The following is a 13,798-nucleotide window of genomic DNA, read 5'->3' as shown; positions in this document are numbered from 1 at the left end:
CCTCCTGGTTGGTTTGCAGCTGGAGTTGCGGCTGGAGCAGGAGCACCTTCGACGTGAGGAGCTGGAGAAGATCGCTGGCAAGATGGAGTGTGACAACACAGCTCAGGAGAACCTGGACGGCATGGACAAGACGAGAAATGGTCCAGAAGAGATCATCAAAAGGTTCATAAAAATTATTGAACTTTATTTTTTCCTCCAGAAACAAGATAGCTACCTAGCTGAATAGCTAGTTAGCTGGATAAATAGCCGGATAGCTGGTTAGCTGGATGAAAAGCTTGATAGCTCGGTAGCTAAGATAACTTGGTATTACAGGATAAGAAAGACAACACATTATAAGGACTTAAAAGCAAAATGAGATAAAAGAATGTCAGGATACATAGGAAAAATATTTACTAGCTAGTACTTGGAAACAAAAAAGAAAGCTACAAGTTATGTAATGCGTACATTTCGGAACAAAACTTTTCCCCCAGTGATTTAGGATCTTGTATCCCCAGGCTCAACTCTGAAGCGCAGATGACGCTTACACCTAAAAACAACGGCGACCATATGATAAAGGTGCTGTATCGGAGTCAGATCAGGAGGCTAGGCAGATAGCTACATAGACTGATTGTAAGATATGTGGACAGCTCGTTGGATTGCTACAAAGCTATATGGGAAAAGGGTAGCTCCTATTTTTTATTTTTAACTTATTCATTCATTCATCTACAGTTGCAAAGTAAAAGAAGTACCTAAAGAAGTGGATCATTAAAATGTCACTGAACATGTAGTCATGATCGCATGAGTTCTCCAACTAGATTAGTTTTAGTATTTAATTATCACATAATTATTTTAAAAAGCCACATTATTCGTTTAGTTAAATGCACTTTATATTTATCCACATACAGTATTTGAATGAAGTATTTACTTGCAGTATTCATTTGAAGATTTAGTTAGATCCACTCTTAAACACGAAACTTCGCCAGGAAAATCCCATTTCAGTTCATTTTTGTCAATCCACTCCCCTCTCCTATAAAAGCAGTGATTAGCTATTTTTTTATGCTTTTTAGGAAGGACTTTGTTCTGTTCACAAGGCCAGAATATTCTGTTTGTGTCATTGTATCGAAACTCCGCAAAAGAATGACTCTCTTCAGCTTTTATTTATTTGTCCAAATTCTTGGCTAGAATCCCAGAAGTTAAATTAAACACATGGCGGGACATGGATTGGTTACACTAGCACTAGTTATCTTCATGGCCATAAAGCTAGTAAGCTATCTAGCTAGGTAGCTAAGTAGTTGGATGGCTAGATGGATACTAAGGTAGCTAGATAACTAGCTAAATGGCAAATTAGATGAACGGCTAGTTAGAGGTCTACATGGCTAGTTAGATGGATAGGAGAATGGATACCTTTTTTCTTAACATTAATTCATTCATTTGGCCATCGTTTTGCAAAGGAGAAGATAGATACCCAGATAGCTACTTGGCTATCTCACTGGATAGCAAACTAGCTAGATATCTACCGTAAATTCCGGACTATAAGCCGCTACTTTTTTCCCAAATGTTCAGCCCTGCGGCTTATTCAGTGAAGCGGCCAATTTATGTAATTTTTCTAACGGCCACCAGCGGCGCTGGAGTATTAAAGGTAAGATTAAGATCAGTAGAATATGTGCGCTGAGAAAGACTGCATCCTCTTAGTTTACCGTGAAATTGTCTGTGACAGAAGTTCTTTCCGATAATGAGGAAGATGCATTTGATGGCGATAGTTATGTGGAGGAAGTTGAGGACCATCTACCGTTAATTTCACAATTATGGGATGCTTTTTTTAACAGGCACGCTTGATGCATTGCGAGCGTGATCCTACTAGCGTGTTGGTACCTTTCACAGGCACGGTTTGGGATGAAAGTTATATTATTATTATTAAAGCTTTGAAAACTCTCTCGGTGTACCGTCTTTCTTTGTAAATATGTGTAACCGTGTGTAACATGTATTTGCAACTGTATATTTTTGTAATGTATTTATTTTAGAAACTTATTCTGATATGTTTTTAACAAGCAAATAAGAAGGGGCGGAGCAAACGCGGGCTGATGGGAAGTGGGGAACAGCTGAGTTACCGGTAGATCTGTTTGTTGTCGCTGCGACAATAGTGGATATATATTTTTCCCACCCTTAACTTTGGAAATATACATTTTTTTTCCCTTGGATTACTTTCAACGGGACCCGGACTTTACAAGTCTGCATCATACGTTAATTACGGGTATCATTTTCTATTCATGATTCCGATTGTGGTTTGAGGATTGGGTACTAACAATTTAGTTACAGTTGCGGTATCTACAGCTTGGTCTGGATTAAACTTACGATTATGTCACATGTTTTGATGCGTGCGCACGCGGTTTATATAAAGGTGCGGCATGTGTAAGTACAAAAGTAGCAATTCACCTAAAAAGTAGCGGGTGCGGCTTATAATCAGGCGCGCTCTATAGTCCGGAATTTACGGTATTTAGTTTTCTATAGAACGTTTTTTCGTAATCAGTTGTTTAGTTCCCATGTTTTTGACTTTTACATGTATTTCGTCTTGGTGTCTTCCAATGTTGTAATAGTCTTTTGTTTTTGTTTTGACAAGCTCCTTTTGTTTCATTAAAACGGAGTACTGCCTTGACATGCGTTCATTTTTAAAATATTGCCGAAGCAGCGAACTATAAAGATACACCTTGTCATTTTCCTATAATGAAGCTCCGGCGGAGCATGAACTCTTGAACTTTTGACACGCCGGAGACGTCTCTACTTTTGAGGCTGGCTAGCGCTCGCTAATCAGCGCAAACAGTGCGGCTAGCGGTGTCCTAATACGCCCTCGCCGACACGCTCTGTGCGCGCCAATGCGCACTTTAATCTGCATGAGAATGTTTGGGCTTGAAAAGATTCTCTGTTGCTGACATCGTTAATAAAAGGAGATGAGTCACCGGCTCGCTGACTTTTCTCTTCTGTCGGTTAATGAGAAATCTGTCACTCGTTTCATATTTCTTCCGGTTTATTGGAGTTACGTGTGCGGCAAAACGCTTGGAGCATGATTTTATCAGGACAGAAAAATATGCCTTAACCTTGTCTTCACATACCTGTCAAGCTCCACGGCTCCATGCCCTTACAAAATGTCGTATTTTTCCTTACAAAATACAAGATAGTCTTGCACCATATATTTTTTTTTCATACGTGTTTATTTATGCAGTTTAACATGTTATATTGTACATGTGTTTTGTTATATCATCTCATCTCATTAGCTGCACCGCTTATCCTCAGTAGGGTCGCAGGGGTGCTGGAGCCCATCCCAGCAATCATCGGGCAGTGGGCAGGGGACACCCTGAACTGGTTGCCAGCCAATCGCAGGGCACACGGGGACAGACAACTCACTCGCTCAGTCACACCTAGGGACAATTTGGACCGACCAATTCACCTGAAATGCATGTTTTTTTTGGAATGTGGGAGGAAACCGGAGTGCCCGGAGGATACCCACGCAAGCACGGGGAGAACATACAAACTCCGCACAGGAAGTCTGGAGCTGGATTTGAACCCACGCAGGAGGTTCCCAAGACATGAACTGTGCCGCACATGCGCTAACCACTGCTCCGCCGTGCTGTTATATCATATATATTGTTAATCAACATTTTGTTGTGAGATCCTGAGTTGCTCGACATGAATGAGGTTTATTATAAAAAAGTTCAAAAATGAAGTAGCTTGGACGTTCACTGTAGAAGGAAAAAATACATGCAAATAGAATGAAGTAGAATCATACATTTCCTTATTCAAATTATGAATTCATTTTCTGTATTCAATTATTGTTGGTAATATACTGATTAAAGGGATAACCACAAACATGCCTTTTTTCATTTTCTCATTTTATACTTCCTTTTTTTCTTAACTTCTTTATGCAATATAATAATTCATAATATAATGCATCAAAGCAAGTGAGCCGTTTGAGAGCCGGCTCTCTATAGTGAGTTGAACCGAAAAAGCCGGTTCTCTAAAAAGAGACGGACTTCCTTTCACTACACAACTACCACATGAAATCCGACGTTTAAGACCACATGTATTTCAAATTTACTCAAACGACCCCGCCTGTTGTTTTCAGATGAGAATGACTTATGACGTTTAAATTCAGGTTCGGCCATTGCGACTTGATGATTGTATCCAAAGAAAATTCGAAACTATGTTGTAATGTAGGCCCACTGCTCTGCTTTCGCTTTGCTCACGTGTGATCAGAATGATGCAATGGGAAATCTCCAGGCGGCAGACGCATGAGCACAGTAGCATCAAACCGCTCGCTTCGTTTGCAACGAAAAAAACGATACAGAGATAGAGGCTACCGCGGCGAACTCGTTTGACTTGATTGAGTTGCCGTTTCGTGATAGTCTGTGTATACCGGATGGTACCCATAATTGACAAATTTGCGTTTTTCCATACAGATTTTCTTGTACGTCGTACACGTCTTAAAATGTATAATAAACGTTCTTTGTACCGCAAAAACGTACAGGTTGACAGGTATGTCTTCTTCACCTGCGAAATCTTAAACCGGTTCAATTCGATTCAATTTGTTTCCATTCCTTTCTATTCGAAAAAGGATGTTTGGTTTTCAATCAAAGTTTGTTTTTGTATTATGATAATTGCATGTATGTCTTGTGCCATTCACCTGTCCATCTCAACAGGCAAGGCTATAGATAACGAACTGTACGTAATCCCTTGTTTATCCTAGTTAAGAGACTGGACAACACCCCCCCAGTATGCAACAAACCTCGAGTTAGCCCTCCCCCCGCATTTTTAACATACGATCTGCTGGCCCCTGATCACAGCAATTGTCAACTAGGAATAATGGATCGCAGCCTCATGAGTGCTGTTCGTTTTAGCCAGGAAGAACGGAAAAAAAGCCACACTGCATGACACAAATTTGCTTTCTTTGCCCCTGCTCTCAGCAATAGATGACAGGGGATAGTGGATTGTGCCCCAAAAAATGCAGTTCACTATAGGCAAACCACAATGATACGCTTCAGCGTCCCGAGCCCCAAAAAAGCCTCCTGCTCTCAGTAATATTCGACCGGGGTGTGTTTAATTTAAGGAGGGCATGGATGGCACAGCTCCCGACAAGAGTGCCTTTAGTGGGTCCCCGCTCACAGCAATATGGATTAGGAATAATGGATTGCGGCCGCATGAGTGCAGTTCATTTTAGGGGGAAATACAAAAATGGGAAGCACTTCCAGGCATAACAAGAGCGCTACCCGGTCCACGCTCGCACTTATATGCAATAAAGGGATAGTGGATTGCGGCCTCACGAGTGCAGTTCATTTAAATCAAGAACATTTTATTATGTATTTGTATTAGTTTTTTTGCTTTTGGATTTTTGTGGGTTGGGGGTTGTAACTTCCATTTGAACTTTTAAAAGTATTACATTAACATGTAGTAAGTAGTTTTATTTTATGATTATATTAATCCAGTTTTGTTTCCAGTACTTTGATTTTGTGATTTATTTTAATATTCAAATAATAATAACAATGACAATATATTTCAATTGAACAGGGAAATGTTACTCCGAAAGACAATTTCACCAAAAATTTCCGAATAGATTTTTTTTCCTGTGCTGTCGAGATGGATCTTTGACGTCAGTAGCCGTCATAAAGTATTTTTTCATAAATTTAATCACTGGAATAAACACTCGATCTTTGTCAAACTAGGTTGGACATGGAGATCACCTCCACTCGCACCAAGCTTGAAAATGAAGAAGAACTTAACACTGGACTGCAGAAGAAAAGCCAAGAACTACAGGTAGTAATTTTCCTTACGGGTCTGAGCGTTCACACAAAGTCTGTGAGCAACGCTTGAAACAACAGTGAGCAACAGCAACCCCAAGTGTGGCAACTAAATCATTATCAAACATGACCAAAACTTGACATCAAGTTACATTTTGCTGAGTTTCCGACAATGCAAAATTATTTTTCTCTTTTGAATGAATCGACTCATGTACTATTGCAAAGGTTGTACGGCCTACAAACGTCGTTGGTTCTTACAATTCTTTCACAAGATTTCCATTTCTTTTTATTTCCTGATATATTGTGTCGCATAATATTAACATTTTTGGGAGCTTATTTAGTCGGTTGTAAGATACAGAACTGTACTTAATCACATTTTTTAGTGGAAGTACAATGTTGGCAACAAGATTCACTTAAAATAATTGGAAATTATTTGAATGCAACACAAACTTTTTCTTCTCTTTTCCGTGTTTTTTTTTTAAAAACTTTTTTTAAATTCCTTTAAAAAAAATCTCATTGTGTTTATTTTTACCGAGCTGTTACTTTTTTCTTTTTGTTCTCTATTTACTTTTTTCCTACATTTCTTTTTCTTTTTTTCTGGCTTTTTTCTAAATTTTTCCTTCTTTTTTCTCTTCCTTTTGTTTCTTTTTTTCTCAGCTTTTCACTACTTTTTCATTTTGGTATTTTTTTCTTTTTTGTTCTATTCTCCCCTTCCTTTAAGTCATTCTGTGCATAATTTTACATAATATTTCGTCATGTTGGGATTAAAGAAGCAAAAACAACCCGAAGAGCCGTTTAGGACCCGAAAGAGCCGGTTCCTTTTAGTGAGCCGAGCCGGAGAAGCCGGTTCCCCGACAAACTCTACTAACTTTACTCAACTTCGTTCTCCTTCGACTCGACTTCAAAATACTGCATTTAGGACACAACGTTACCTTCATGCACTGTAACTTTGACTCGAGTCGCTTCTTAATTAGTAATTTTGAGCCCTCATTTTTGTGCGCCGGCTAGATATCCTTGTGCGCTGAGAATGTGCGAGCAGTGTGCAATTGCGCAGCTTAGAGGGAACACTGATTTGAACCACCTTTTTCTAGAACTGGACGGGAAAAAAATGGATTTTATTCCACCGGCTGCTTGAAAACGTTTGTTTATCTAAACAGGATGTAATTGCTTTTCACACGTCTTAATTGAGGATTACTTAAAAAACATTTGTCAAGGTGGCTCCCGGCAATTTCACTCCCCAAAACAGACGTTTGTAAATAACAATTTATAACGACAAGCTGCATCTTGAACTGCAACGTAGCTCCGGGTCGCTATGGGGAAATCTAAGCCTCGCATTCTTGCTTTTCAACAGAAACGCAGATCCAGTCATGTCGGGCGGGCCAAGGTTCAAGCGCAAAACTCGAACGTACTGATAAGCATCCAAACCTCGTAAAAAGGGAAGTGGCAATTTGCGTGCTTTTTAACACCGGCAGTTTGGGATTTGCTTTCAGATGGCGCGCCAAGCCGCAACTACTTCCACGTCCTTCACTTTTATTTCTTTTTGGTATTTCCACTTTGTTATCTATGCTCAAAGGGATAGCTAATGGAATTTAAAAACAGACTTTTTCCGGCGATTAAAGATTCATAAGTCATTGAAATCAATATACATACAGTTGAGAACAAATGGTGGCTACCAGTTTTCAAACTTGTATTTATTGTTGTATTACTTTGAGATTGTGTTGCAAAGTAAATACCTAGATCGCTAGAAAAGGTTCATAGCTATCTAGCTAGATGGATAGTTAGCTAAAAGGATAACTAGGTAGCTCGAGAGCAAGAGAGTTGGAAAGTAGACTACAGTATATGGTCAGAAAGCTGCATATCTTGATAGCTGGAAAAGGGATGCTGCTATTTGTTTGAATTGTTATTCATTTATTCATTCATTCACTTTGCCATTGTTGTTCCACGGCAACGAAGTAGATCCCAAGATGGCGACCAAGCAAGCGAGATAGCTGCTTAGCATAATAGCTACTTAGTCAGCTAGATATCGAGCTATATAGCTACCTAGCTAATTATATGGCGAGAAAAAAAGCTTGTTAACAGTATGTTTTCTATGAAGGGACATTGTGTGTAATCTAGCCCCCCCCCTAGTGGTAGAAAACAACATAATTGATCATAGTATTTGGAAAAAACAAGCACGCAGTAATAACAAGATAAAAAAGATTGTCAAATATTGCATTGATCCCAAAAAAAGCTAGTGATAAGTATTTTCTGCAGAGGATAAAGAGTACTTGAATACCAGTATTGTTGCGTGCTGTTGTTTTGCTCATTATTATTATTATTATTATTATGCTGAGGTTTCAAGTTTTTCCTTGCCCTCATGTAGGTTTTACATCAGGGGATGGTATCATAATAGTCTGTGGCCTGTGCAGCCCTTTGAGACTTATTGTGAATAAAGGCTATACAAAGAAACATGACTTAACTAGATGGATAACTAGGTAGCCAGATCGATAGCTAGATAGCTGGAAAAAGGGTGGCTATCTTTTATCCATTCATAATTTCACTTTGCCATTGTGTTGCAGAGTAAAGAAGTGTATATATCAAGATGGCTACTACTAGAAAGCTAAATAGCTATCTAGCTGGATAGATGCTTTGTGAAATAGCCAGTTAGCTACAAGGAAAACTAGGTAGCGAGATTGATAGAAGGGTGGCTAGTTAGCTAGCGAGTAACCTAGACGGATAGACTGCTAAACATATACCTGTAGTTGAATAGCTAGATAGTGAGCTAGTTAGCTGGAAAGTTAGATGACCAACTCGCTATCTAGATGGTTTCATGGCTGTTTATAACTTTTTTTATGTACTGTTTTATTTTTAATGGTGTCAGTTTTTTTTTTTACAAATCGCACACCAAAAGTGGCTCCCGTTGCGCGCACACTCGTGATTATTAGCAACCATAATTATATATAATATATTTGTAATCTGTTGTATAGGTATTATGTACTGACGCTACCATACTTACTAACGATTGTTCGTGAATTGAATTTGTTCGTAAGTTGCATCAGTGCTATAGTTTGTATGTTTAAGAATTGTATAAGTATGTTTAAGGCTTGTATAAGTAACCAGTGTTGTTTTGTACTCAAAAATATAAACATTTCATAAAATAATATGCTCTATAAAGTTAAGTTTAACTTACTTTTGGAAGATGAACTTCAAGAGGTCCTCCCACGTGGTAGAAAGTGGCCGAAAAAAAGCGATCCAACCATTTTGTCAACCGCATCAAGCTTTCTTATTCCACTTTCATTTCAAAAGAAACGACGCCCCTCTTCTTCACACTTTACACCATAGTGAATGGATGCATGAGATATTAAACAATACAAATGTCAAAGTTTTTAGCGCGCTGGAGATATAGTATAGTATGTTTACACACAAACTAGGAAGAGGAAGCAGATTTCTTCCTCGGGGTGGATGGTGTGTGACATCTCACAGCGCCACATGGCAGTAGTGGCAGAAATAAGCACTACAGTAATGTCCTGTACTGTTTGGATACTTTCAACCCCCAAAAAATATCTACCGTTTTTCGTAAGTCGAATGGTCGTAACTGGGGGGGCGTCTGTATTAGTAAATACTTTATTTAATTATAAAAACATTTTGGATCATCCCGACCGACCGCGGTGCCACTTTGCGGTCGTCGCTTTTCTTTTTCAAGCGGCTTCAAACTGCAGGCCGCCGAGTTTATTTTGAGGGTTAGGAATGTAGAAAAGTGACAAAAAACAGAGATGTGAGCGTGGCTGAGAAAAGAGACAAAGGGGGTGTGCACAGCGAGGCGGGCTGCAACCGTGTTTGTGCGTGCAAAAGAGAACACGGAGTCAGTCAATCCGGCTGCTGCGCGACTATGGCCGTTCTCTCTGCAGAGGTGCTTCGCTGGCATGTGAGTTGAACAATTTTTCAAAATGGTTCATGCTCAGTTGTCTAAATCCCCTTGGAAGTCGAGCGTTACTCCTTTGCTATTGTTTACATTCTACGTTTGGAATCACGAATGTGCTCCGATTTTGTTTCATTGTTGTTATAAGTCATTCATAAAATTGGTTCACAAGTCAAACTTTCACCTGTGTTTTTGAGAGAAAAGCCCTGGGCGACACTGCCTGTCAGACTCATTTGATGAATATATTGCAGATCCACTATCTCTGATGTTACCTGAAAGCGGAATACATTTTACAAGTTGAACATTCTTTTTGCATGTGAAAGAAAATACTTTGATTAATGACCCTTTCCGACAAGTCACCTGACAGCAATTTATTTCAAATGAAACTCTATTACCAGTGTCTGAAACTCGTGACAAAAAGTTACCGGACACCGAGGCAGTCGCCTGCCCCATTTTTCCCAACTCAAACACAAAAAAACCCGTTGTTGCAAAGTATCGATTGATATTTAGAATATATAACAGAACAACACTTTAAAATTAAGTTTATTATAAATCTACTTATAGCATTCATTGCATGTATATGACATCGCTGTTTTCCATCTGCCATCAGTATGTACCTGTATTTACTCATCTTCATTCATGCAATGTTTGCGTTGCGTCGTCTGCTACAAGTCACGTGAACTCCTCTTTCCACGATGCTTTTAATGTACATTTACGTTTTGTAGCGTCATCAATTTTGTTAGCTTCTTTTGAATATTTTGTCCAGGGCTGAGGTTTTGGCTTGATTCCTAACCACCTCTCCATTTTTCTTGTGTTATCTGTGCGTCTACTTTGGAAAATGATATGCAAATGCACGACCTTATAACCCTCGGGAGAGTCCGGAAGCAGGAAGTTATTCGATGCAGGCTTCTGATTGGCTGCCGAGTGTGCAAATTGCCTAACGAACCGAAATTCCGAAATTTCCAAACCGAACGAAGATTTCGAAATCGGAATAAAGCAAACGTTTGATATGAAAAAATAAAAAAATAAAAACGAAAGTTTTTTTTTGTTTTCTTGAAAAAGTTGTCGGCCACCCGGGCAGAGACGTTGTGTAAGTTGTACGCCCGGCATAAAAGATGCACGCCCCGGGCATCCGGACAGACGTTATTTCAGACACTGCTATTACAGTATTTTTTTTCCTGGGAATTAGAGTTTGGTGGAAGAAATCATTATTTTGGGAGTTTAGATTAATAGATTTAACAATAAAATCGGATAAGTTGCTGATAACTCATGAATTGATAATTATTTTGGCATAAATGAATTGATTCAATGTTATTAGACCATCCATAAATAATGATAAAGCAATATTTGAAGCTGAATGATAATTAAAAAAAAATTCCACAAACTTTGTTTTGAACGAGTCGTCTGACAGCATTTTTGTTTTGAGTTGAACCCTTAAATAATCTTTTTCCAACATTTTTAAAGTAGTCAATTGAATAAATTATGTAAGGCTTTTTAAATGGACAGTGTTTGTTATTTGGCGCCCCTTGTGGTTAAAAACGTATTTTTAAATTAGAAAAAGATCGTGATTAAAATAAAGAGAAAAAAACACATGGACTATCATATGAAGATGCATTTTTTTAAATACTCGTAGCTGGTGATATTTATATTTATATTACATAACATTAGCCCCACCTAGAGGGAGCTGACATACATTGTCTGCCATCTTGCTACTGTGGGTACCCCCAAAAACCTTGCAACAAAAAAATGAGAAGTGCTGCAGTTTGGTCTCTTTGAGTTTCGCTATTTCGAATTCTTCCTTGTGCTCTCAGCACTTATGTTCGGTGGCACGACACACTACAGCGACATCTTGTGGTGAAATAATATACACTGTCCCTTTAAGATTATCAATGAATTACTTGATTAATAAATTGCTAATTATTTTGGCCTTTCTGAATTGATTTTTATGTGATCAGACCACCCAGAAACAATGATTAAAATAAAGAACAACCTATAAAAATCATATGTTGATACTGTAAATAAATAAATGGATAAATAAAAATATAATTAAAAATTGCCCAAAAGTTGGACATTAAGAGTCATTAGTGGTCTGTGACATTCATTGTTTTCCATTAAGTGACCTTCAAAATCAAGTGCAACTAGTGAATACTAAAAGAAAACAGACTAAAATTCCTGTGGACAGGCTCCCAAACCAGACACAACAGACCCTGCCCTCGGTCCGAATACCGACAATGACTGTGGCTGCGGACAGTCTTGTCCTACATTGCAATTTGAGGAAAATCCACAATGTCATAAAAGGACCCAAAGACCACATAAAAACAGCTCTGAAATAGCAAACCGTTCATCACAGCACATATGCCGTCAAAAGATAACACAACACGTCTGATGTTTTACTCAAATCCGTCCCGATGGTGTTTGTGTGTGTCCAGGCCCGCATTGAGGAGCTGGAGGAGGAGCTTGAAGCTGAGAGAGTCGTGAGGGTGAAGGTACGATTACCGTGCACGAAGGTTGCCATAGAGACTCATATCCAATAAAAACGAGATCTTCTCAGATTGGATTACCGTATTTTCCGCACTATAAGGCACACTGGGTTATATTAACATTTCTTGGTTTCCATTTTATTTTTTGCTGGCAACTGTGTGGACAGCAAAGTAAGATTTTTATTGTGCAGGGAAACTGGCTTCTTTACTGTGCATATGACAATAAACACTTTGAATTGAATTTAGTTTAAAAATAGACTCATCACAGAAACATCATGATTGTTCTAAAACAAGATACCGGGAAAATCTAAAGCCGCATAGCTCACCTAAGTTCTCTTGCAGCCATCACGTTCAATAATGATACGTAACCATGGTCTTCTTACAACCGTGAGTGTAGTAAATCCAGTAGAGTAGAATATTTACAAATACAGAATAGTAAAAAATGTTTTCTCTATGCCGTAGTGCAACCCTATGTGTGATTCACATTCATCTTTTTTGGCCAATTACAGGCTTTGTTTTGCCCCTTTAGCCTATGCGAGCCTGTAAATGATAAAAAGGATCCGCCCCCTTTACCTCCGAATAACTTTAGCCAATAGTGACTGATTCAAATGATGATTGACACATTGGTTAGGAAATGAAACGCCGGTATATAAATCCCAGCATACACCGCGTACTACTTCGCCTTCGGGGGAAAATCTAGTCGGCGGCTGCTTGCCTTAGTTGCAAGACTTTGCGACTTAATATTGATCCACATATAAGGCGCACCGTATTATAAGGCGCATGGTCAGCTTTTGAAAAAAATAAAGGCTTTTAGGTGCGCCTTATAGTGCGGAAAGTACGGTAATATGTGTCTTAGGGCCTATTGAGTTTTCTGTCAAATGTATTGAAGGTAGTAAAGAGAAAATGAAGCTTCATGAAGCAGTTTTTGACCAAGATTGGCCTCTAAATGAGTCTAAAATTTTACAAATGCTTCATGAAGCTTCATTTGGCTGTCAAGCTATGACAGTCCTCACATTTCCGCGACGTCTGATCCAAAAACGAAGCATCACAAAGCACTTAGGATTATTTTGGTCAAGAGTTCCCACTAGAGGAGTCTAAATTATTACAAATGGGAAGCTTCATGAAGCACTTAGGCTCATTTTGACCATGGTTGCCTGTAGAGAAAAAAAAACCCAGTACCACAAAGCTTATAATGGGACTGTCTTTCTTTCTTTTGGGATGTCTACTCAGAAAACAAAGCGTCATGAGGCACTTAGGCTCATTTTGACTAAGAGTTCCCTCTACAGGAGTCTAGATTTGACAGACGCTTCGTGAAGCTTCATTTGGCTGTCAGTAGCACAAAACTGTCCTGTTTCATCTAGGATGTTTGCTCAGAAAATGAAGTGTCACGAAGCAATTAATGTCATTTTGGCCAGGAATGCCCTCTAGAGGAGTTTGAAATATTGCAAATGATGCGTGAAGCTTCATTTGACCATCAAGCTACTAAGGAGACTGTCGCTGTTCATCGCAGAATTGGTAAAAATCGGACTAGGAACCTGTCAAGAACACAGCCTTTTCGATGTACCAAGAAAACCAGAACTTTACCGAATAAGTTCTTAGGAAGTCCACCCAGCGGTTTTGGCTACAATCTTTACCTGAGGAGTAGATTTTGATGC

The 13,798-nt window shown here is 38.9% G+C and overlaps 1 protein-coding gene across 5 annotated transcripts in view; it reads left to right on the top strand.

Moving 5' to 3' along the window:
• LOC148347552 (myosin heavy chain, skeletal muscle) overlaps window positions 1–13,798 on the top strand; it is a 53,772-nt gene that overhangs the window by 17,854 nt on the left and 22,120 nt on the right. For 4 of the 5 annotated variants that reach the window (XM_088322958.1, XM_088322960.1, XM_088322957.1 and 1 more), the window contains 3 exons: window positions 20–162; window positions 5,691–5,781; window positions 12,093–12,149. In XM_088322958.1, coding sequence (XP_088179084.1) covers window positions 20–162; window positions 5,691–5,781; window positions 12,093–12,149 — 291 coding nt within the window. Of the gene's footprint in view, window positions 1–19; window positions 163–5,690; window positions 5,782–9,582; window positions 9,670–12,092; window positions 12,150–13,798 lie in introns of those variants that run through there. The other variant, XM_088322961.1, reaches the window with a different exon arrangement.

This window comes from Urocampus carinirostris, chromosome 19 (genome assembly GCF_059441175.1).
Source record: "Urocampus carinirostris isolate Australia breed hairy pipefish chromosome 19, RoL_Ucar_1.0, whole genome shotgun sequence".
Classification (NCBI taxonomy): domain Eukaryota; kingdom Metazoa; phylum Chordata; class Actinopteri; order Syngnathiformes; family Syngnathidae; genus Urocampus; species Urocampus carinirostris.
This window is presented reverse-complemented; position numbering and strand designations above follow the sequence as displayed.